At 40.2% G+C, this 26,001-nt stretch overlaps 1 protein-coding gene across 1 annotated transcript in view; it reads left to right on the top strand.

The window, feature by feature from the left end:
• Positions 1-26,001, top strand: part of FRAS1 (Fraser extracellular matrix complex subunit 1) — a 524,357-nt gene that overhangs the window by 183,399 nt on the left and 314,957 nt on the right. Inside the window, exons 3-5 of the mRNA XM_064285669.1 lie at positions 6,608-6,715; positions 15,885-15,977; positions 23,228-23,387. Coding sequence (XP_064141739.1) covers positions 6,608-6,715; positions 15,885-15,977; positions 23,228-23,387 — 361 coding nt within the window. The remainder of the gene's footprint in view (positions 1-6,607; positions 6,716-15,884; positions 15,978-23,227; positions 23,388-26,001) is intronic.

The following is a 26,001-nucleotide window of genomic DNA, read 5'->3' as shown; positions in this document are numbered from 1 at the left end:
ACAGTTTATATACCTTCACACTTTGTTTCTTTGCAAATATATCTTTATTACAAAGAGACATTATAGTCTACATTCTGTTTTGTAACTTGAAAGCATAGCTTTTGAGAAGCTTTATTCCTTCTTTCTCATTTTTAGGCTAAGAAGCCAAGGGAATTTAAAATCAGATGAATTAATCAATAATTAAAGTAAGGTTATTATACTATTCAGATGAAAGAAACTTTATGTTGACAGTTAATATACTGCTCTTATAGAATACTATAAATAATTTTTTTCCAGAAATTTGAGTACTGATGAGGAATATATTCATTGTTTATTTTTAGGACTAATCAAGTGCTAAATAAGCACTTCACCAAGTGAAATAAGTAAACAAAACAAAACAAAACAAAACAAAAACAAACCTACTTGCTGTTGCTTTAAGGTATTCGGGGATGAAGGCACTATATTATCTATTTTTATTTACATATTATTAAAATATTAAAAGCCATTTAAACAGACCATATTTTGATTGCTTTTTAGGTTTGTCATAATCTAATCCTTTAATCTATGTTCTAGTTGAAAAGCTTTTTTAAGAATGCATCTTTTGCAGAGTGTTTTAAATTGGAAGAGAGGATTATAAAGCAACAGAATTGCAGTAGTAACGTAGAAAAATCTGTAAAGCTTACTTTACAATGTGATTTCTTTGGACTTTATGGCTTTATCCAGTTTTAGCTATTGAAGAACTCCAGTATCCCTACCTTCATAAACCAGTTTTATGGGACCATAGAAATTGATTCGTAGAAATTTAGACCTGAAAAATATTTGGCCATCTATCCAGTCCTTGGTAAAGGGTGCATTTTATTTAAAATTAACCATAAATTATTTACTTCCACGAGGACGTTAAGATAGGAAAGTTTTTTTGCATGTCCCGTACCTAGGTGAAGAAAAAATTTTTTGAAATACAGTTTATTTGGCACCAATGAAGTAACAACATTTAACATTATGGGAATTTTGTGGTGATATCACTTAAATTTTTTTTTTCAAGCTGTCACAGCATAACTGGGGTATCTAAATTCACTTGGAAATATATTTTCATGAGGGTAAGTGTGTACCCAGGGTTGTTCATTAATTAATTTTTCCAGCATTCAGGCACCATGCTAGGTGAGGGAGATTCAAAAATAGGAATAAAGCAAGATATCCTGCCTTGAAGAGTCATAGTCTGGCTGTTGGTAGGTGTTGTCAAGTTGATTCTGACTCATAGCGACCCTATGTGCAACAGAAAGAAACACTGCCCATTGTCAAAGCCACTGTGTCAGTCCATCTCGTTGAGGATCATCCTCTTTTTCACTGACCCATTACTTTACCAAGCATGATGTCCTTCTCCAGGGACTAGTCCCTCCTGATAACATGTCTAAAGTACGTGAAATGAAATCTTTCCATCCTTGCTTCTAAGAAGCGTTCTGTCTGTATTTCTTCCAAGACAGATTTGTTTGTTCTTCTGGAAGTCCATGTGCGGTACGATTGATTACTTTTGCGTGTAGCCTTTCTAGTCATGGTTTTGTAACTCCCACCAGGTGATTGTGTGATAGGGTAATTGAGGCCTACCAAGGAGATTGGTCAGTTTTGCCTTAAAAGTGAGCCAATTCCAGAGCAGGGAGGAGCCCACCACCACCAAGGAAGGAGAGATCAGCAGGAGAGACTCAGCAGCAGAGTCCTGGCAGCAGAAGATAACCGGTGGGTTTCCCAGTCCACAGAGAGAGAAAGCTAAGAGCCTTTGGGCAGAGATTTGAGGGCAGGGAGAGGCGTGCCTGTGAGCACAGCTGGGGAGAGGCTATCCTGCTGGAAGAACTGTATCCTGAGTGTTCTTGAGCCTGAATTGTAACTGTTACTTCCCTAATAAACCGCATAATTGTGAGTATGGTCTGTGAGTTCTGCGTGGCCACTGCAATGAATTATCCAAGCCAGTAGAGAGTGCTGTGAGAGGGACTGATGGTGTCAGAATTAGTAAAGATGGCAGAGAGGGAAGGCTTGCTTGGCCTTCACCTCTAGGGAGCCAACCTTGTGCTGTTGATCTTGGTTCTCCTTCCCTCTTGTGGGGTTTGAGGAGGTCGGACACTTCCTCAATGCCGTTTTTACACCATTGTATATTAAATATTCTTTGTCAACACCATAATTTAAAGGCACTAACTCTTCTTCACTGGAAACTCTATGGGGCAGTTCTACTCTGTCCTATAGGGTTGCTATGAGTCGGAATCAACTCGACGGCACTGGGTAATTCTTCTTCAGCGTTCCTTATTCATTGTCCAGCTTTCACATGCACATGAGGCGATTGAAAATACTATGGCTTGGGTCAGGCTCACCTTAGTCCTCAAAGTGACATTCTTGTTTTTGAACACTTTAAAGAGGTCTTGACTGCTGCTTCCATGGGAGTTGATTGTGGATCCAAGTAAAATGAAATCCTTGACAACTTCAGTATTTTCTCTGTTTATTATGATGTTGCTTATTGGTCCAGTTGTGAGGATTTTTGTTTTTATGTTGAGGTGTAATCCATACTAAAGTCTTTGATCTTCATCAGTAAATGCTTCAAGTCCTCTTCACTTTCAGCAAGAAAGGTTGTGTCATCTGCATATCACGGGTTGTTAATGAGTCTTCCTCCAATCCTGATGCCGCCACCTTCTTCATATAGTCCAGCTTCTATTCGGATTATAGTCTGGTGGGAAGACAGATATGTTAACACATTCAGGAAGGCTTCCTGGACTGAGATATGCCTTAAACTGTAAATTAAAATAAACTACGGTTTTAGGAATGGAAGTGAAAAAATTATTCCATGTTTTCAGAATATCCCATTTAGAGTTGAACAGGCCAAGTTCACGAACTGAGGGCTGCTAATAATAATTCTGGTGGCATAGTGGTTAAAAAGTTGGCTGCGAACCAAAATGTCAGCAGTTTGAATCCACCAGCTGCTCTTTGGAAACCCTATGGGTGGTTCTACTCTGTCCTATAGGGTTGCTATGAGTAGGAATTGACTGGAAGGCAACAGGTTTTTTTTTTTTTTTTTTAAATAACAATTCTGTCACTTTATAATGTGAGAATTATAATAGTGCCAGTTTTGTAGGGTCGTGTTACTGCATGCATATAAGTGCTTTGCATAGCACGGACTCAGCTGTTTCCCTCTGCTGGGTCTAACTCTCTAGGCTGATGACAGAGGTCAGGAAAGCAAATCAAGTCACCTGCCTCCTATAGGAGATATGCTTCCTGTGATCTGCATTTCCTGATTAAAGAGTGGTCAACATAAGCTAAGTGATCAATAAACGGTAGTTGGCTAGCTTTGTAAAACTGTCATTTTTATTTAATCTCTCACCTGAAACTGATCACGTTTTCTTGAAATCAGCAGGAAATATATATCACATAGTGCTTTCGGATGAAATTTCTTTTTCTCACCTGCTTGTCATTAGTGTTTGTTTGGGTTAAGAGCATACTGTAGTTGGCGCACTATTGCCAGTTTCAGAGAACTGTGCTATAACAGTAAAGAGAAAAAAATTCACAGGTATTCCAAGCCAGGTTCTGGTACTCATTTGCTTGAATGCAAAATTTTTGTGAATCTGAGACTAAGAATGTAATCACACCTTAAAACCAAACAGCTGTCGTTGAGTTGACTGCAATTCGTGGTGGCCTCATGTGTGTCAGTAGAACCGTGCTCCATTGGGTTTCCTATGGCTGTTATTTTTGGATGTAGATTGCCAGGCCTGTCTTCTGAGGTGCTTCCAGGTGGACTTGGACCTGCAACCTTTCAGTTAGCAGCCAAGTACGTTAACCCTTTGTACCACCCAGGGACGCCAGCTGTACCTTAGGTATATTGTATATTAAATGACTTGGGAGAGGTCCCTTGGTTTGAAGCCCATTCCTTAAGACATTGTGGATTTAGCATTTCTCAATCCAAAAGGAGGACCTCCCTTTTGCTTGTACACGTGCATGTAAATCTGCTCTAGTGGTGGTTTTTGCCTTTTTGTGTGGAAGCATCTGTTTCTAGCATCCATCAGTTTCCCAGCTTATCCCAGCACTGATAGAATGCTGGTGTTCTGCTGACTGGGTGCACTCTGAGGATAACTCTACGAAGAGCTTAGAAACTTTTCTTATTCTTTTCCAGAGTATTTTAGGAGCACTTCCATTGGTTGAAGAAAAAGGATGAGAGAGTTTAGAATGGAGAAAAAAGCCTTCACTAAGCAACTTACGAACAATTAGTTCTTGATTTATTAAGGGCCTACATTATGCCAGGCCGTGGACAGTCCCTCTTTGAGGGGCTTATGGCCTTCTCCAGCAAGGCTGATGGGAATGTATATGAGTGCAACCAAGAGTCACAGTGTGGGGAGGAGACAGTGGGGCCACAGAGAGGCGATGAAGAGCCCCACCCTGAGTGGGGGCCAGGTGTGCAGGGTTACGGGTTGGGAAATGATTCTCCTTGAGGTTGAAGCCTGAAAGAGTAGTTGGTTTACAAACAGTCTCTGGGGAAGTCAGGGAAGAGGGATGATTCCAGGAGCAGGGTGAGGCGTGAGTTCAGAGAAGGAAAGGCTGGGGCTGTCCAAAGGTCCCTGCGAGGCACAAACGACTTGTGCCCAACTACTAACTGAAAGAAAGGCCTGACGATCTGCTTCCGTAAAGATGTTGTTAGTTGCCATCAGGTAGACTCCAACTCATAGTGACCCCATATGTGCAGAGTAGAGCTGTGCTCAGTAGGGTTTTCAGGGCTGTGACCTTTCAGAAGCCGATTGCCAGGCCTGTCTTCCCAGGCATCTCTGAGTGGATTCAAATCTCCAGCCTTTCTGCTAGTAGTCGAGTGAGTAATTGTCTGTGCCGTCCAGGGACTCTTTCCATAAAGATTACAGCCAAGAAGACTCTACAGAGCCATCCTGCTCTGTAACATAGTGTTGCGGTGAATCAGAATTGACTCAACGGCAACAGGTTTGGTAATTTTTTGTTTTGGGGGGTCTCCAAAAAGCTTGACCAAGTTGTAGTGGAGGGATGACAGTCTCAGGTGGGTGGGAAACCTGTGAGTTTCACCAAGGCCAGAGAGAGGCTAGGGCCAGATTATGGAGTCTGTACTTTATCCCATCCTAGGCAAAATAATGAGCTATTGGAAAGTTTTCAACCAGAGAATAACATGGACCAAAACCCCGAAAACCAACCCATTGCCTTCGAGTTGATTCTGACTCATAGAGACCCTATAGGACGGAGAAGTACTGCCCCATAAGGTTTTCAAGGCTTTTTAATCTTTATGGAAACAGACTGGACATGTACTCTTAAAAGAGGTTTAGTGTTCATAACTTGGGCAAATAATATGAGTGTATGAAACCCATATCCAAAAGGAATTTGGGTTAGGAAATCCCTGGGAAAATGGATTTCAGCACTGCATATGGTATCTTTATGCCTTCAATTTGACATCATTAGAACAGCCTTTTAAAGGGCAGAAACAAGTCTTTATGGGATCTATGTGATAACTGGGTTTAAAGCTACTTCACAAACGGGCACAATTGAAAAAGATATCCAGCATCATAAACTCCTTGCCGCTGAATCAATTGTGACTCATAGTGACCCTATAGGACAGAGTAGAACTGCCCCATAGGGTTTCCAAGGAGCGGCTGGTGGATTCAAACTGCCAGCCTTTTGGTTAGCAACTGAACTCTTAACCACTGCACCACCAGGTCTCCATCCAGCATTATGGAAAGTGGAAAATGAAATATCTTAAGATCATCATGATTTTCTTTTTCAATTTGTAAAAAAATTACATAGTGCCATCAATTTATGCATATTTAATACTTCATGTTTATTGTTCAAAATAATTTGTGAGATTCTTATGGGTGGTGCTCATACTTACAAATCAATTAAGTGTGTGACTATTAACTGAAAGGCTGGTGGTTCAAACCCACCCAGAGGCACCTCAGAAGAAAGGCCTGATGATTTGCTTCCAGAAGGTCACAGCCTTGAAAATTCTAGGGATGGATTACAGTTCTACTCTGTAACATATGGGGTCGCCATGAGTCACAGTCAAATCAGTGGCAATGTGGTTTGCCTAGCACACAGCTGAGCACATAATAGCAACTTAGGTTGTTTGATCTACCTTAAAAAATTGAACCACTGACTCAAATCTCCCTTGTTTTTGATGAATGCTAGAGTTTGAAGCAGCAAAGAACTGAAAAGTGAAGTCAGAGGTGCTTGTAGTGGAAGTATCTAGTGGTAAACACTGCTGTAGGATGCTCATTGGTGTAGGTCTAAGAGTCCTTTTCCTTTAAACATGCTCCGATGGTTTCTGCTAGTTAACAGCAAAGAGAAACTTCAAGTCAGGGAACAACTTGCCCTCCTGAGGTTTCAGGCAAATTGATGGTTTTCACTCTGGGTATCGACAGCTCTCTGCAGATGCCCTTGTCTTTGGTTACGTGGGATGACTATTGTGAAATGGATTATACTGCTTTTATTGCCCCTTGGGGCTTAATCAGTGCCCAGCCAGTACTGTGTGTGGCTGTGACTTTCCTTTGTCTTTTAATTGTTCAGGCTGTAGGGCTGCTGATGGTGCTGCTTTTGTGTGTTCATACCTTGACTGATCAGTTTTTAACCCAGAGCTTATGCTTATTTGCAGGATGCCACAATTTGGAAGCCTGATTCATGCCAGAACTGCCGTTGCCAAGGTGATATCGTTATCTGCAAACCTGCTGTTTGCAGAAACCCTCAGTGTGCCTTTGAGAAGGTATGGTAACCAAATTGTATTTTAAAGATGTTGGTAAAGTCAGTGACAGGGAAGGGTTTTTGCATCTTTTTAGTCAGCTGCTTTGATATGTACACCAATCTCTAATTGGAAGCTTTTTGAAATACTGAAGAGAACCTTGAAGTAGCACATATAAGAATATCATAATTTCCACTTATTGAGCATTTACTCTAGACCAGGCACTGGGCTAAAGATTTGAGAACTGTTATCCCATTGAATATAATGTGGAGCAGATATATTTATTAGTACTTTGCAGGTGAGGAAAGTGAAGGTTGGAGATTTTAAGCAACTTACATAGGAGTTCTTAGGTGGTGCAAGCAGTTAAGTGCTCAACTGCTTACTGAAAAATTGGCAGTTTGAACTTCCCGGAGGTGCCTTAGAAGAGTGGGACTGGCAATCTGCTTCTGAAAGGTCATGGCCTTGAAAACCCAATGGAGCACAGTTCTGCTCTGCATACATGGGGTCGCCATGAGTTGGAATTGACTGGATGAAATGGGTTTGGGCTCCATGGTTATACAATTAATAAAAGCTGGCCAGAGATTTTATCCTAGATCTGACAGATGCCAAAGCTACTAATACTAGCCATAGCCTTTATGTGTCGAGTGGATAAAAGGTCAGGATTGCCATCTTAAAGATAATTTTATAAAAACTCTAGTTGGTGTGCCAGTGATTATATTATTCTGCACTGTTGGGCTCCCTTGGAACATGGGAGAGACTGTAACTCAAGAACGTCCTTGTATTTGACCAAGTCTGTAGGTGATAATTCCTCCTTTCCCCTATGTTAAAAATCTTCAATTTTTTCTGACTACATACCTGTTCTATGAGGATAATTTTTTTTTTCCAGGCGTTGACTCTTTTCTTTCAAAAGCGAATCTATTAAAAAAAAAAAAAAAAAAAAGCTTAAGCTTTAAATTTGAACATTTGAAGCTCCCTGGAGAAGGCCAATTATTTTCTTAAAAAAGCATTCTGTCAACTTCACAAGCACAGCTTATTTTTCTAGTTTTTTTGCCCTTGCTCTCCAAATAATTGATCTTGAGCCTTTATACCACCTAATGCTAATAAGTTTCTGTTTATTCCTAACATTCAGGTGAAGGTTCTGCATACGTTTAAAAGTCTTCCTCAATTTCTACTTGGGTGTATTTCTGAGAAACTGGGTGCACATCCCAAATGTCGATAAATTTGATGATATTTTGTTGCTTATTATGGGGACTTTCTATTTTATGAACCAACTACTCATTCCTAAAAGATCACTATTTGACTTGCTGAGTAACATATGTCAGAATCTGAGCTGGTGGTATAAGGTCCTACCCTTTTCACATGAGTAATTATGGTATTGTAAAAGAAGCCTTGAATTAAATGCAAGAAGAAGTGGATTGTATTGCTGAAAACTAAACATGTTCTACACCAGGAATCACCTAACTATGGCCTGCGTACCAAATCTGTCCCACCACTTGTTTTTACATTCAGCATGAGCTAAGCATGTTTTCTTTTTTAAATTTTTAAATAGTTGAAAAAAATCAGAAGAAACTATTTCTTTATGTGAAAATTACGTGAAATGTCAGTGTCCATAAATATTTATTGGAATACTATGCTTATCTGTTTATGTATTGTCTATGACTGCTTTTGTGCTACAATAATTATGATAGACTGTACATGACTTGCAAAGGCTAAGGTATTTACTATCTGACCCTTTACAGAAAAAGTTTCTGACCCTTCTTCTTTACCAAAGTTCCTGATTTTATCCCTTTCTATTTGTTTGTTTGTTTGTTTAAATATCAGTGAATGGCAACTCTGTCCTTAGTGGCTGAGACTCAACTCTGTATTTTCACTCACATCCCACACTAGGTATATTAGCAAATCCCCAGCTTTTCCTTCACAAAACAGCATATTCCAAATGTGACTTCTCTGCTGTCACTCTGGTTCCACCTATTATCATCTTTTGCCTGGATTCTCACAGTAGCCTCTTAGCTGCTTTCTCTGTTTCTGCTTTTGCTCTAATATATATTTCACTTGATATAGCAGCCAGTATGATCCTATTAAAATTTCAGTCAGATCATGTTGTACCCCTCCTTAAACCCTTCCAGTGGTTTCTCTTCTCACCAAGAATAAATCCTCATAATGTCCTTCAAGGTCCTACCTACCCCTCTGACTAAATAATATTCTCTTTCTTGCTCTCTTAGGTCCAGACACCAAGCCTCCTTTCTGTTACCTGAACATTCTAGGGACACTCTGCCACTGGGTCTTCATGCTTTGCTGTTCCCACAGCCTGGATTGCTCTTCCTCCAACATGTATCTTGATCCTTTACTTTCCTTAGGTCTTGTCCAGATGGAATTATATTTAAAATTGCAAACCTCCAACCCCTACCATGTATTTCCTATCCTTCTCCCATGCTTTATTTTTCTTCTTAGAATTAACTGCTGTCTGATGTACTATATATTTTATGGTATTTCTTGTTTATTGTCAGTTTTATTCACTGCGTAGCCTCAGCACCTCAAATATGGTAGACATATAGTAGGAATGAAATAAATATTTTTTGACAGAGTGAATGAATGAATGAGAGATGAGGCTATAGAGTTTGTAGGTTCAAGGTTATGGAGGGCTTTGTATGCTGTACTAAGCAACTTGGAATTCTATTTATTTATTTAATAATTTTTATTGTGCTTTAAGTGAAAGTTTACAAATCAAGTCAGTCTCTCACACAAAAACCCATATACACCTTGCTACACACTCCCAATTACTCTCCCCCTAATGAGACAGCCCACTCTCTCCCTCCACTCTGTCTTTTCGTGTCCATTTCGCCAGCTTCTAACCCCCAGGAATTTTATTTTTAAAATGATAGAATACTAATGAAGGTTTTAGGCATACAGGTGGCAATAGTCAGCTTTTCCTCTTAAAAAGACCTCTCTGGGTTTTCAAAGACAATGAATTGTTCTCACAGTTCAGTGACTGTGGGAATAATCCACATGAGAGAGGATAAGTACCTGAATCAGAGCACTGGTAGTGCATGGATCAAGAAGACATGGCTGGTTCAATGGATATTTAGGAGATAAAATCAACAGAGCTGGATGGCTGGTTGATTAGATGGGCAGTAGCTAGGTGAGGGAAAGGAAAAGGAGAGATGAGTCCAGTATGATGACATGATGGTTAGCTGAGCTACTGACTAGAACAAAGGATATAGAAGAACCAGGAAAAGCAGCCTATCTGGGAGGAAAATGTTGATTTTAGTTTGTGGCATGCTGAATTTGAAATGTCCATGGAACAACCAGGTAGATGTGTCAAAAAAACCACCTGAGTGGATATGAGTCTAAAACTCAGAGAAGGCAGGGGTGGATGTATCTCTATGGGTGTCACTAGCATAGAGACAGTAGTGAAAACCTTTAGAACTAATGAGTTCACCCAAAGAGATTGAGTGAGAAAAGAGTATAAGGCTAAAGACAGAATTTAGGGAACATATTCATTTAAGGGGAGGTGAATAGAAGAGAGGAAACTTAGAAACATGAGGGGTAAGAGTTAAGAAATGGTCAAAGAAGACAATCAGGAAAGTAGACAGTTTCCTGAAAAACAAGTGTTGATTACAGTCAAGGGAGAAAGAGGATTTAACATGGTCCAGTGGATTTTACAATATTGAGGGCATATGTAGCCATACTTAGGTCAGTGTCAGTGGAATGACAGTAGAGGAAGCTTTACTACACAGGTTTAAGGAGAAGATGGAAACTGGGGAAAGGAAATCTAAGTAAAGTCCATTCTTTCAAGAAGGTTGGCTGAAAATGGGAGAGAAAAAATGGGACATTAGGTAGGCACTATTATATCTAAGATGTTTGTTTGAACCTCCCTATCCTTTATCCCTGACCATAGCTCAAAGTGACCCTATAGGACAGAGTAGAACTACCCTATAGGGTTTCCTAGGAGCACCTGGTGGATTCAAACTGCTGACCTTTTGGTTAGCTGCCATAGTTCCTAATCCCTACCCCACTAGGGTCACTATGAGTTGGAATTGACTCAACTGGCATTGTGGTTTGGTTTTTTTTTATCCCTGACCATTGAGCCAGGCTGTGTGTTGCCATGGTGCTTTGGGCTTACCCTTATGTTATCTCATTTCCGAATTGCAACTGCCTGTTTGTCTGCCTCTTCCTCTAGACTCTTAACCACCTTGAGGGAAGGGATCTTATCTTCTTCACTACCATAGCCCATCATCCAGCATGGTGAGTGGCATATAAAGGCCCTCAGCCAATATTTGTAGAATGCTCAAATGAAAGAAGGTAGAGGGTTTTGTTTTATTTATTTATCTTTAATTAGCATGTGAGAGACTCAGTCACTTTTGGAGGGAAAGGGGAATTGTCCAGAAGAGAGAGAAGTTGGAGACACAATGGTGGGGGAGAGAGGGTGATACAGAATTAATGAATTAGAAGGAGTAGTTTCTAGAGAAGAATAGAGAGTATGGGAACCAGAGCTTTGGCAGGGGGTGGGGGTAGGGTGTGGATTGAAAAAACACCTCTTTATCTAACCAAAAACCAAATCTTCTGCCATTGAGTCAATTCCAACTCATAGCAACCCTAAAGGACAGAGTAGAACTGCCCCATATGGTTTCCAAGGAGCACCTGATGGATTTGAACTGCTGACCTTTTGGTTAGTAGCCGTAGCTCTTGACCATTACACCACCAGGGTTTCCCCTCCTCTAAGAATGAAAAACTGTGTCTGGGTACAGATAAACTTAAATTTCTGGATAAGAAAAGAGGCAAGATACTTAGGAAGTTCATACCTAATGATCTCCCTTTGTGAAGACTTTAAGGTTCAGTTGAGAGCTAGAAGACAGTAGTGGAGCTATCGCTGAGGAGAGAAAGGCAATAACCAAAGACAAGATAAAGCATTTGTGTGTAGCATTAAAAGCCTGCAGGAATAAGAGATGGCGAACCTGTAGGAATACCAAGCTGCATGGTGGAATGATATTCTCAGCAGTGCTTGCCAGCCAGGTACAAAAGAGGATAAGGCAAATTGTGGGATGGATCCAGGACTCGGATTTTGCTGTGAAGAGAAAGAATAGAGATACAAGGCAGTGGTGGGTATTGGGGCAAACATGGATAGGAAAATGAGGCCAGCTGGGGGCTGAATGATTTCAAGGAAAGGAAGTACCAAACAGTCTTTGTAGGAGATGAGAAGATGAGTGGCAGCGAAGGTGAGAGAGGGGTAAAGGCTAGGAGGTTAATGTTCAGAGAGTTGAAGTTTTCTGATACAGAGTAGTTTGGAGTATGGATCAAGTCTGGCCATGGTCATGGCTAGCCAAAGTAAGGTAGAGGTGAGGGTAGCCTGAATTGAGTTGGTCTGGAATGTATTATGATACAATGTTGGGGTGGTCCCTTTCATGGACATTGAAGTCCTTCATACTGATGTCTAGGGGTAGGGTAGAAAAGAAACTGGCAGCTAGCTGCGAAGTATTTAGTGAGTGTGAGGAAATAAGTGACAAATTGAGGGAAGCTGGTAATCAGGAAAAATGATATAACCAGAGAGCATGAACTTTAAAGGAAGTGGTTCCTAATCTGTAAAAGTAGAAGGTTGGACCAGATGATCTAGCTGTAAAAAACTTTCAATTCCAAGATCATGTGAGGGTACCAAAGAGCATTTGGATTATTTATTTTAAGTACTGAAATAGAATTATAGAATGGTAGAACTGGAAAGGACCTTTAGAGTTCATTTAGTCAAAGTTCCTCATTTTATAGACAAAGAAACATTTAGTGGCCTTATTCACTTGCTCAAAGACACAGAGCAATAGATGGCTGTCTTAGTTATCTATTGCTGTATAATAGAAATACCACAAATGTGTGGCATTAATGAACAGAAATTTATTTTCTCACGGTTTGTTGTATATAGGGTTGCTGTGAATCAGAACTGAATCGATGGTACCGAACAACAACACGGTTTAGGAGACTAGATGTCTGATGCTGTCTTAGGAGAAGTCTCTCTCTGTCCGCTCTTGGGAAAGGTCCTTGTCTCTTTTTAGCTTCTATGCCTTGGCTCTTTGGTGATGTTCATGTGGTATGGCATCTATCTACCCCATCTGCTTGCTTGCTTAACCTGGTCTTTCATATCTTAAAAGAGATTGATTTAAGACACACCCTACACTAATACATCTTCATTAACATAACAAAGAAAACTCATTCCCAAATGCGATTATAACCACAAGTATAGAGGTTGGGATTTACAACACATGTTTTGGAGGGACTCAGTTCAATCCATAACACTGGCATAGCCATGACAAGAACCTTAGGTCCTGGCTCATGGCCCAATGTAATTTCTATTCCATCATGTTGCTTTTAAATTTTCCTTTGTGTTACTCAGCAACATGTATTGCTGTTATTCAAATCTGCTGTGGTATACTTACATCAGTTCATGGAACAAGTTAATGAGTATGTTACAATTTATATTAAACTGAATTTATTATTGTTAATAATAACTTTCATTTATATCTTTAACTTTTGAAAGCACTTTTACAATTTATGTTTTGATTATGGGATTGACTGCAAATACCTAGTGACGCTGGAAGTCACGTCAGTGGCAATTCTGATAGATATTTGTGTGCATATGTGTCATAGATGGATAGGAAAGAGACTGAGACAGAGAAAAAGGAACATTGAGAGAAAGAGAGAAATCTAGAACGCTGAATATCTAAACCAGTCCTGACAGAACCAGTTCTTCCTTCAGGGCTTCTGGAGAATATATATGCACAGAGGACAATGCCATGTAAAGTGAACGCTATATTTCATGGTAATGCTTTGCTGAAAACTTCAATGCAGATAATGATAGTATTTATTTACCTTATAAAGTTTGTTGTGAGAGTTAAATCATACACACACACACACACACACACACACACGTAAATGCTTACAAAAGTACCTGACTATAGTAAGCACTCAATAAGTGTTTACTGTAATTATCATCATTATTATTATTTTGTTCTTCTAGACCCTAGACCAGTAATCCTGCCTAGCTCCCCTGGCAATCTTCATTGATGTGTCTCCCATGCAGACACTTCCCAATGCTGCCCAATGCAAAGCCTGGCAGGGTAGTAGGCCTATGTGTTTCTTACAGTCCACAGTGCACAAGCCACATAGAATTACATGGTTAACTGCCAAGAACTCCCTGCTTCTCTCTCTCCAAGCCCCCATAGTCAAAGCTCTTTCCTACTCCTTTAGGCCAATACTAGCTCCTCTGTGTTCCACCTGAAGTTCAATAGATAGATACAAGCTGGGGAGTTGGGGGGGACTATCCCACTGCCACTTACAAAGAAAAAACAATATTTTTATGAAATTAGTTTTAAGGGTAAATGTGAAAGTTAGTTTTAGGTAGCCTTCTATTGTATCTGCTTTTCTCCCCTACCCCCTCTCCCACTTTCATGTTGGAATATAACAGCACTGGGATTATCTTGGAAACCCTGGTGATTTAGTGGTTAAGAGCTACGGCTGCTAACTGAAAGGTCGGCAATTTGAATCCACCTGGCACTCCTTGGAAACCCTATGGGGCAGTTCTACTGCTATGAGTCAGAATTGACTTGAAAGCAACGGGTTTGGTTTTTGTGGTTCGGGATTATCTCGTTCTCTGTCTGTTTGTCATTCTTAATGGAATTTAGGCTAATGTAGCTTTTAGAGTTCTGACGTCTTTTTTTTCTGAAAAGGACCTGGAAATACGGTTTCATTTTCTTTAAAAAAAAAAAAATAATGTTGCTAAATATATGCAGTTTTATAAAATCCCATACCATCTAAGCATGGTCCTTTATTAAGCAAGTAAGACTTGAATATCACTGTTATTGATGTATTCATCTGTTTAGTGGATTAACAGATGTAAAATCTTAGTCCCATTTCTCACCTATTCTTATGGATGTAGTTATAAAATTAAAATTCTCTTGTAGGTACAATTTTTTTGTTAGTGGATAGCAGCCCTCTCCCGCACCACCAAAAAAAAAGGGGAGGGGGGAACTATATGTATGCGGAAATTATGTTCTTTATACACACACACAAAAAAAAACCAAACCAAACCCATTGCCATCAAGTCAATTCCGACTTATGGTGACCCTATAGGACAGAGTAGAACTGCTGCATAGACTTCCCAAAAAGCACCTGGTGGATTTGAACTGCCTACCATAGCACTTAACCACTATGGCACCAGGGCTTCCAAACACACAGATACACATTTTATTCTACTGGTTGAATTCTTTGTAGACTTTTGTCCTATGGAAAAGTCATGGTTTCCTGACTAATGCAGTGTCAAAATGACTCATTGCCTGCTCTTCCACACCTCTGGATTTTTAGAAATCTTAGGCTATATAACACAGAAACAAGTTGAATAAGCGGGGGTAATAGAATCACTAGGCCCCAAAGATAAACTTAGGCTGTTTGCACAATATTTTTAAATAGCTCTTAGATAAACTGATTCTTTATAGTGTCAAATGGATGGATTAGTTAACATGAACACTCACCAGTAAATCCTGGAGTATCAGGTGGTAGCCCATTCTTTTGATAGTATCACCTTTACAGGAAACACAATTGAAATGACAAAAGCTTTGAAAAACAACCTAGATCATTACTGAGGCCAAGGGATTCTACCCAGCTCACCACAGTATATGTGATACTTCCACAATAATGCTTTTTCCTCTCATAATTTTGTCCCCATGTGCCTTGCTGCTCTGCTTTCCAGCTAAAAGTTAACCATGGGAAACTTAGCTGTCACTTGCTGGCTGCATCTGGCCTCTCTAGGATAACTGGAAGACCTGCCAGCTCTGCAGCCGCCCCAACAGCAGAGGAACAGCACCCTCAGGGAAAATATAGTTCTTCTTTTACCCTAACTGCTTTTCGTGTGGGAAACTCAAGTGGAGCATTTCTCGTGAATAAAATTCTTCATTTTGTTACATGTGAAAAGATGTAGGCAGTTTTCAAGGAAATTACTTTCACAAAGGGGTTCATTTTAGCTTTGAGAGAAGCTCATCTTGACAGAGAGAATCTTTCTCATTAGTTTATTTCGGTTATCCTCTTTATTGTTGTCACCATGGAAATGTAAGAGATTTGGTGAACCTAAGATGACTTGGGGTCCAATGAACCATTGTGACTCTTTGGTTGCTGCTGCTACTGCTGTTTTACACTGAGCTGTTTTTTAAATGCCCAGGGAGAAGTGCTTCAAATAGCCGCCAACCGATGCTGCCCTGAGTGTGTCTCGAGGACTCACGGATCTTGCCACCATGAAGGGAGAATCCATGCAGTAAGTGTTTTTTGACCCAAGGTTCTGTGTCTGCACGTCAATGACAAGGGAAAGCTGAACGTTAAACTTGTGTTGATGACGGGAGTTTCTGTTTGGGCTGTGGAGGACCAGAAGTTGATTTGACATTCTGTGGCCATTTGGATTTCTTGCATAAAATTGGAACTGTCCTGTTTATTCTACAGACCTTACCTAAATATTCATAGATTGAATTCGTGTTTATATAAAGGCTAGTCTGGGAATGTTGATGTTGAAGAACTTGTGATGTTGAATAATAAAGTACCACTCTGCCTTTGTATTATTAATGCAAACAACCCCAAGGGAATGAGTAGAGGAGATATTATTATATGACTATGTTAAAGATGAAAAAATTCAATTGCAAAGAGACTGAGATACTTGCCAAGTATCATATTAATAGTAAGTAGTATAACGTGGCCTAGAACTCAGGTCTTTTAACTCCTAATTCAGGACTTTCTCCACTAGAATGTCTCAACTTCAGCACTAATTGACATTTTTTGCCTGACAATCCTTTGTTTCAGGGACTGTCCTGTGCGTTGTAAGATGTTTAGCAGCATCTCTGGCCTCTACCAGCAGATGCCAGTAGCACCCCCACCCCCAAGCTGTGACAACCAAAAATATGCAGACATTGTTGAAAGTCCCCCTGGGGTCAAAATGTCCCTTCCTGCCCCCTTTTAGAACCGCTACACTAGAAAGCCATCATAGAGTTCTTTCGTTATACTTTTTTCATTCCAGATCCTTTAGGATTAATTTAGAGAGATTAAATACCAATTAAAAGTACCATTCCCAAGGTTTGTAATAGAAATTGTGAAAATAGAATGGGTGTAGTTTATCTGCCCTCATACCTAAGTGTTACCCAGAGGCAGCAGGTGAAGTTGAATGTGATGGAAGGAGGCTCTTTGCTTTAATTCTCATCTCCCACCTGATAAAAAAAACTTTCCCCAAGTTAGTGTCTCTACCTATTCAGGAGAGGACATAAGTGAACAGGATTTAATATATCTACTCTAGGCTTCTATTTAGTGTGTATACTTAAAACTCAGTGAAAACAGTACACATTTCCCCATGGGGCAGGATCGTCTGACTTTAGCCACTGTCTCTTAATTACACGAGGAAGCTACTCTTTCACTCCTCCACAATGTGTTGATGAAAGATACCCAAGCAGGACCTGTGCTGGTAATGTCTTCATACCCTGTGTTACTATGTGTTGTTTAATTCAGCCAGTGTTATGGAGGGTGGTATAAACCTTAAATGCCACAGCATAGGATCCCCTGTGAAATGGAAGGTGCTCTAGGGCAGATTGATGATGAAAATAATACCAGTTCATAATGGTTTGAATAGGTGTGCATTCAAGGTGAAAAACACCTAGCTGAATCTTGCAAGTGAAGGAATAGCTAGGAGCTAAAATAAAGTCAGAATCTGGGAGAAAACATACATCTTAAATAAGAAATGGGACGAAGGACATAGGAGATCAGAATTCAGTAAGTCTTTGCATGGACCACTTAACCATTTGCACTCTCATGTTTATTTGCATACATGTACAATCTTCTTATATTGGTTTAAGATACATAAGAAATTGGCAATATTTTCTATGTCTTTTTGTGATCTTCTGTGCCTCCTACCTAACCTGGCAGTTATCACTGAACTTTTCCCAAAATAGGTGCTCAATAAACATTGATAAATGAAAGATTCAAACAGTAAATCCCTTCTCCAATGTCTTCATGTCCTCATCCCAAGGGTATGTTGGTCATTAGGGTGGTTGGGCAATTCTCGGGTCGCGGATCAGCTGCTGGGTTGGTTAAAAATTGCCTCAGCCCTCCTACCTTTCCTGGGAGAGTCAGAAAGTACCTCAGGTCCTCCTCTTCCCACCTCCCTGCCGTTCTTCTCTTCTGCCATAACGCATCATGCAGAAAGCTCTAAACTGGGTAAGAACATGTCCGTGTATTGTTCTCCCATGTGAAACACTTTCAACGTTTACTCCCTCAGAAAATGTTATAATTATATTTCTACTACTTGATGTAACTGAGAGAAAGGCTGAATTTTAGGAACCATAGTTGAGGAAGAAAAAAATCTCTAGTGGCCAGCTTCTTCAAATAGAGTTAGAAGGTTGATTTTTTTTTTTAATTGAGGCAAACTCTTCTAATTTTAGTTGTAATAAATTTAAGTGATTAAAGTGATCATGTTTCTTGACTTTTTATGCTTCTTTCCTCTCTTTCTTCACCTCCCATAGATTCTTACCATATTTATCCTAGTATTCTGCCTCTGGAGTAGGTTAAATGCTTATCTAGGTTTGGTCTGAGTCTCCTCTTGCCATTTGCATCACTAGGTTTTTCTCTGAATCTTGCTGCCTTTCTTTTTTGCTCTTTCAACTTATTTAGGAAACGGTTACCAGAACACTTTCCTCTGAAGAGCAGTAATCCTCTCTCTGTGGCCTCTGACTTACATCCCATAGGGCAGGTTATGGAGACTCTCCCAGTAGCTATAAAATAGCCTAGTGTTGTAAGAACTTTGGAATGGTGATCTGAAGTGAAAGCCTTTCCCTAAGAGAGAGATTTAGAAGAGGCTTGGGGATAGAGTGGGTGTGGCAGGTAGAATCAGTTGGAGTAATAATGTGCCCAGAGAATAGGATTCAAAGAAAGCAAGATCAGGGATGGAGCGAGCTCAGGGCTGCACAAGAAGGTGACCCTTTAATAAAACAGCTGAGCCACATTAGGGGACCTTTTTTGCTTGCAGAGTAGGCAGCATCTTAAACAACTGGTATTCCAGCAAGTCAAGACAAGTCTTTAGATCTTCCCTGGAGTGAGGAAAACACTTGGGCCTTTTGGCTGATGTCAGGGCTGTTTGAGAATGTTGCATGGGCTTATTGCAGTCAGAATTTGGGGATCATTTCATCCATGACCTCTCCAAAGCCATCCCTTCAAATTAACTTTTGGATCTGTGCCCAGCCTTGCCAAACAGTCCTGGAGACCAGCCTTAAATGTGTTTTTCTAAAGAATGTTGGAGTGCTTTTTTCCCATTCTTTCCCTACATGTTAGGGAGGGGAAAGGACTGTTAATCCACTTTCTTTTCCTCTTTACTAATTTAATCCAGCACCGGATAGTGTCATGTCTGAGAAGATAGAGCTTGAAGGTTCACTGAGAAAGAAAGTGGCTGGTGGTGTTGCCCTAACGCCCATATCAGATTGAATGGGGGTTGGCGGGGAGCTGGGGGCTGCTCACTCTGCCTGTCTATGAGGTTAAAAGGAGAACTAATCTACATGTGTGAGAGAAAAAAAAATTAATATTGAATTCTGCAGGCTTATTCTGCTCCAAGTAGAGCATGTAATTATATGCAGTGAGCAGTCCCAGATAGTTAGTATTCTGGATCTATAACTTCATCACAGGAACAGATTATATTAAGGAAAATTATTTTTTGTTCTGTCAGTAAGCCAGGCAAATACTTTATGACCTTATCCTTCCTTTGGACTTATGTCAACAGTCAAACAGACTTGTTAGTTGACTATGCAGAAGAATACATTTAAGCTGTTGTCTGCAGAATTCACTTCTGCCCAGCATCAAAAATCGCATGTTTTTAAAAGGCATTAATGAGTTTAAGATGGCACAGCTAAGACTGGGTTTTGTGGAAGCATTGCTTTGTGGATCTGTTACTCTTTGAATTTATAGAGCTCTCTTTGCTGCTACAGGGTTTATTTAAAAAATAACATTTTTGTAAAAGGAAATGGAGAACACTGTGAAATTAAAAAAAAAAAAAAATTCCGCATGGGCCAAACCCCTTGTTCTCTAGACGGGGTACTTGCCACTAGATCAGGAAGCCAGTTCAGTGAGAGATTCGGGAGTAGTTCCTGTCCATCGCTCTCTGACTTTGGACCACCATCTGGAGCTTCTTCTGTGGCTTTGATGTTAAGCAGTGGGGTCCCCTGCTGAATGTTCTTTGTTATTTCCATCATTCTTAAGCATATTGTGAAGTGGGAATCTACTGCTTAATTTTGTTTCTTGAGTTAGGTAATAGATTCATATCATCAGAGAGCCACAAGGTACCGGAGACATCAACTAATACAGCTCTCTCATTTTACGGGTAAAGAAACTTGGATGACTGACAGGTTGTTGTTGTAATTAAGTTTTGTGGTCTCTGTCTGAAAGGTGATGTGATTACAAATGTTTAAGATATGACACTGTTTCTTAATAGGAAAAAAGCAACCACGCTCTTGTTTTAATAAAGTGAAATGTCAAGATGTTTAGAAACAGTCTCCTAACTTTTAATAAGATGGAGTTCAAGTTGTTTCATACAAAGCCTTCAAATCTGCTTTTATTTAAGATATAGAAATGATTTTTTTTTAATATTTTAAATAGTAATTTGCTTTCTGATGACAAAAATTAAAATGTGTTTATCAGTGAAAATTGAGAAAGTATGGAAAAGTATTCAACAGGAAAAAATCGGTAGTAATTCCAGTATACTGAGAACCACTGTTAATGGCCTCTCAGTTTATTTGGGGGTAGGGGTGGCAGTGGAGATAAATAAATAACAGAGATATACGTTTTTTTACATCACTGGACTTATACTATGTGTATAGCTCTTATCTTTCTTTTCCCATGTACCATTTTATTGGAAATTGTTCCCTAGTATACCTTTGCAGAACATGATTTTTAATGGTGATATAATGTTCATTCCTCGTTATTAGATATTTGGGTAGCTTCCAACTTCCACTAAAATATTTCCAATTTCACAATAAATAACCATGAGAAGTGATTCCTAGTACTAAAGTCTTTTTGTGTATCTATCATTTTATTCAGATATAACTTCTTAAAAGTGAAGTCACTAGGTCAAAGCATTTAAAGATTTTGACTGTTGATGATCGTGAAATCTGCTGTCAATTCAATTTTAAATTTTCTGTGGCTAATAATAAACCCAGTGGGAATATTGCTGATAATGTGGCCCCAGTGGAAATATCACTGATAATGTCATCTCTTTGCATGTGTGATTACCACGGGCAGGCTCCCCACAGGCTCCAGAGTGAGGGATGGTTTTGTGGTTGGGAATCCCATTTCATTGCAACTTCACCAAAACTAAGTACTATGAATTTTTAACCTTCCCATATCTGATATATTTTTAAAAATGTACCCAATTTTTGTTTTAATTAATATTTCTTTGCATGGAAAAACTGAACTTTCTGTAAGCTGATTACCAATTTTTCAGATGGAATATTTGCCTTTTTCATATTGTTTGTAAATGTTCTTATGCATTAGAGTTTAGTTCTAATTGCTAGAATTTGCAAGTGTTTTAATCAGTTTGTCATTTGCCTTTTAATTTTGTTTATAATGCATTTTCACATACTTTTAAACCTTTAACTCTGTTAGACCTGTCAATTTTTCTTTCATAATTTCTCCTTTGCCTTGGTGCTTTAGCCTTTCTGGCATAAAGGTCAATTGCCTCCTGTCTTTTATTAGCCAGTAATTTTAGACTTGCCTATTTATATGCTGTCCTAAATTGGAAATTTTCTATATAATTATAGCAGAAATAAAAAATTGATGGGAGTGGACGTGACCTTGGCATCTATGTCCTTTCCTGGTGCATTCAGTCACAAGAGTGTGACAGGGTGGAGGACGGAGCCTCCTAGGGCCAAGTCCCTTGCTTGGCTCTTTGCACACTGCCTCATTTAACCCTCACAATAGCCCAGCGAAGGAGATGTTGTCATAATTATTTTATAGATAGGAAGCTGGGATTTAGAGAGATTAGGTCACCTACTCATAGTCCCAAACCCAGGAAGGGCCGAGCTGGGATCTGATGTGTGTGTGTGTGCCCAGCAAATCCTGGGTTCCTTCACCTCAGTGCTTACTTGCATCATTGCCCTCTATTGTCCTCCCAGTAAGTCCGTCTAGAAGAAAGCAATCTTCAGGATAGTACAGCAAGGACCTAGTTCCCAAATAATTAAATAACTATAACTACTGTTACCATCATTGTTACAATAGTGCCGATTATTAGTAATTCCAAAATGTCAGACTTGGCATGCTGGCAATCAGGCAGCAATTTGCAAAATAAAGGGGCCTTGGCTTGTTTAGGTAAGACAGGGTTCCTTTGTGTTTCAGAGAGATGAAAAATTAATCTTAATGCTGGCTTCAGGAGAAGCAAGGAGATGTTTATTTTTTACGCTTCTCAATGACACAGCTGTAATCCTCGGATTATATTGACTGAGCATCTAGAATTTGTGATGTTTTTAATAGAAGCGCATATATGATTTGTGCTGGATCAGGTATCATTATATGCTAGATTTAATAGAAGCAAAGGCAACAGGTTCCAATATTTAAAAAGACATCCCAGGAGGAAAACTTGAAATAGAGAAAAATTTATTCATTAAACTAATTTCTTTCTATGTCTTGTGAAAGGCCACCATTATTCCATTCTGTCATCGAGAGCATAACATAGTTTGGCAACTATTCCCCTAAGCAATCAATATGTTTGTAGCTTTTTACCTTCAAAGTCCCCTCCGCCCCCCTTCCCCATCACATCTGAGAGTGGCTGATTTAGATACTTTCGATTCTCTCAATTATATGGATCTGTTAGATCACTGACTCAGTACAAGTGGTAGGTGTGTTTATCATAGCATGAGATGGATTGGGAACATTGTGTGTGTGTGTAGATGGGCACCCTCATGGAGAATGAAATGACTCTATAGTTTGATGGAGAACTGGAGGGAACAGGTGCCTCCTGCAGGCTGTCACACTTCAGCCAGACCATGAGATCATTGGAACGGGAGAGAAATAGAGAGGGGAAGCAAGAATGGGTGTGAATATGAATATGACAAGCAATTAGATGAAAAGTAAAAGGCAAAGAAAGGAAACAGGATTAGGGTGAGAGGTATTGAAAACTGTATATCCATTGTAAAGAATACCGTAGATAGATATATGTGTGTGAATTTTACTTTGGGCTTTATAGAATTTTTTAAATGATGAGATTAGGGTAATTCTTATGGACTTTTTATATTTTCCTAAAATTCTCAAATGTAAAATCTTAGGGGTAAGAGAAAGAAAAAGAAAGTGAATTTTTTAATTGGTCTCTGACTCAGAACATTCCAAACTCTCAGAACCTTGCAAACTCAGTGCCTTCTTCTGCCTTTCCTGAGTAGACATTTGGAAGCTTTATCTTTAGTTTGTGTAGGAGAACGTTTGTTTCTCTTTGGCTTATTGAAAGCCTGTTTTTTGGGACTAACCTTCTCCCCCCCCCGCCTTTTTCCCAACACACAGCACGGGACAGAGTGGGTCTCCTCCCCATGTAGTGTGTGCTCTTGTACTCATGGAGAAGTCCGGTGCACCCCCCAGCCATGCCCACCACTGTCATGCGGACACCAGGAGCTGGAATTCATCCCTGAAGGAAGCTGCTGCCCAGTCTGTGTGGGCCCTGGGAGTGAGTATAAGCTTGTAGAGAGAGAGAGTTTGTAAGAGCTTTTTCCCTTTGGGGGCCACATGGTGACATCCCAACCCTTCTTTACTCTTTCATACTTAATAATGTAGCTCAAAGATCCCTAGCCCTGTTCCATATTGGATCCAAGATGTAGCCATGCACTTGGCAGGAAGAAATGTTTCAGAGAGTGAGGTTGGAACAGATTTTTAAGTTCTATTCCAAACTTGGAATTTTGTGAGCCTCTGGTTTATTTTATCTTGGCTGGATGTATCCCTTCTGGGTTCACAGCTCCTGAGACAGAAAAGGAGTTGGGAAAATATCTTTTGATATGATTCCGGGTAGTTCCTCCTGCCCTCTTGGTGGAGAGAAGAATGAACATATCAGTTTTCCATGTAGTATGATATAAATGGTTAAGAACTCAACTACTAGCTGAAAGGTTGGCAGTTCAAACCCACACAGAGGCTCCTCGGAAGACAGGCCTGGTGATCTGCTTCTGAAAGGTCATAGCCTTGAAAACCCTATGGACCCATGTGTTCTTCGCTGAAGCACATGGAGCTGCCATGAGTCAGAATTGACTCTGTAGCAACTAACAACAAGGGCAACCATTCTGCTGGCTTGTCCTTGAGATGACATAACGCATTTCCCCTAGACTCACAGGATAGGCGCAGGTCTTTCATTTGCCTCCATTGCATCCTTGCTGAGGAGATTATGCTGCCTACACACCAATGCACACACCAAGGCATCCAGCTTTTGTTCAGCAAGCTGAGGACAGACTTTCAGGTCTTCTACTTGGAGACCACTCTCAGTTCATTTACCCCTTTTATTATGTTTTAGGGATGTATGTGCCCTTCTTTTTTATGACTAAGTAATATGTTTTTGTTTTTTTTTTTAATATGTACTTATGATACATAGAATTTATTGTTATTGCTGTGTTATGGTTTTTCCTGACATGTAATAGCTAGAATTGTTCTTTAATTAAATAGCATCTGGAAGCCCTGCTCTATTTTTGCCTTTTACCTTTAAAAAAGCCCTGTTTTTTTCTCAGTCCCTGTTATTCCATTCTGGCAACCTTTTACCATGAAGAACCATTCCAGAAATTAAAAAGTATGCTTATACTTTATGCATTTCAGGTGCCACCCATCAAAAAAGAATTAACGTTTGTTTTGGGCCAGATAGCCTTGCAAGAGAGAATGCTCAAAACCGAGTTGGAGACGGGGTGGAGAGAGGGATGTCTGAGTTTGTGAGGTTCTTCCTTACATCTTGAGCATCTTCTTCACTGGTGTTCCATGAATAAGACTTGCTGGAAGAAGTTTTCCTGGAAAGAGTGGAGAATCAGCCAGGGTTGACTGCAAAATTTGCAGGGCCCTGTGCAAAATGGAAATTGAAGGCCCCTTGAAATTCCTAGGTAGTGCAAATGGTTAACACGCTTGGCTGCTAACTGAAAAGTTGGAGGTTTGAGTCCACCCATGGGTGCCTCGGAAGAAAGCCCTGGCTATCTGCTTCCCCAGCATTAAAAAAAAAAAAGCCATTGAAAACGCTTTGGAGCACAGTTCTACTCTGACACACATGGGATCACCATGAATTGGACTTGACTCAAGGGCAACTGGTTTTTGTTCAAAAAACAGGGAAAATAAAAAAGCTTTTTCTTTATTTTTGTGGTCTGTCAACTTACCAAGGTATTTTTTTATTCGATGTTTAATGCTGAGTTTCACTGTGAATGCAGACCCTCACAGGTTTCCAGGATTCTGCCCTGCAACTTGGTGCATCAGGCACGTACATCCTCCCTGTGCTCAAGTCCCACTGTGGATGGAGGGCAGCAGCATTCACTGGGCAGGACAGGGGAGCAGGCGGGTGATAACCCATCCCAAGCCAAGCCACTCCAGTGGCCATGGAGTTGACTCCGACTCATGGCAACCCCATGTATTGCAAAACGGAACTGCCTCATTCCTGGAAACCCTGGTGGTGCAGTGGTTAAGTACTATGGCTGCTAACCAAGAGGTCAGCAGTTTGAATTCACCAGGTGCTCTTGGAAGCTCTATGGGGCCATCCTGTTCTGTCCTGTAGGGTCATTATGAGTTGGAATTGACTCAACAGCAACTGGTTTGGGTTTTTTTTTTTTTCGTGTAGGGTTTTCAAGGCTGTGATCTTTTGGAAGCAGATCACCAGGACTTTCTTCCGAGGTGCCTGAGTGGGTTCAAACCATCAACCTTTTGGTTCCTAATCGAATGCTTACCAGTTTGTGCCACGCAGGGACTCCTTAACTCACCCCCCCCCAAAAAAAAACCCAGTGCCGTTGAGTCGATTCCAACTCATAGTGACCCTATAGGACAGAGTAGAACTGCCCCATTATTAACCCACCCCAGGGAGGCAAAAAGGTAGATGGTGGAGGGACTCTCAGCGCATGCTGTGTTGGTCCAACTGACTTCACTTACAAAACACAAATCAAAGAATAAAATTATTAAGAGTATCAAGACAGCAACTGTAGAGCATTAAGCCCCCAAGCACAGGCAGTGCCCCGTTCTGACTCTGTGGCCCTATGCAGCTGCCCCAGTAGCAGGCACATGAAGCTGGCCCAGGGATCGGAACATGTAGTCCTCCCAGTAAAACTTCTTTCTTT

This window comes from Loxodonta africana, chromosome 5 (assembly GCF_030014295.1).
Source record: "Loxodonta africana isolate mLoxAfr1 chromosome 5, mLoxAfr1.hap2, whole genome shotgun sequence".
Lineage (NCBI taxonomy): Eukaryota > Metazoa > Chordata > Mammalia > Proboscidea > Elephantidae > Loxodonta > Loxodonta africana.
Note: the sequence above shows the minus strand (reverse complement) of the source record. Positions and strands in the feature narration are given on the sequence as shown.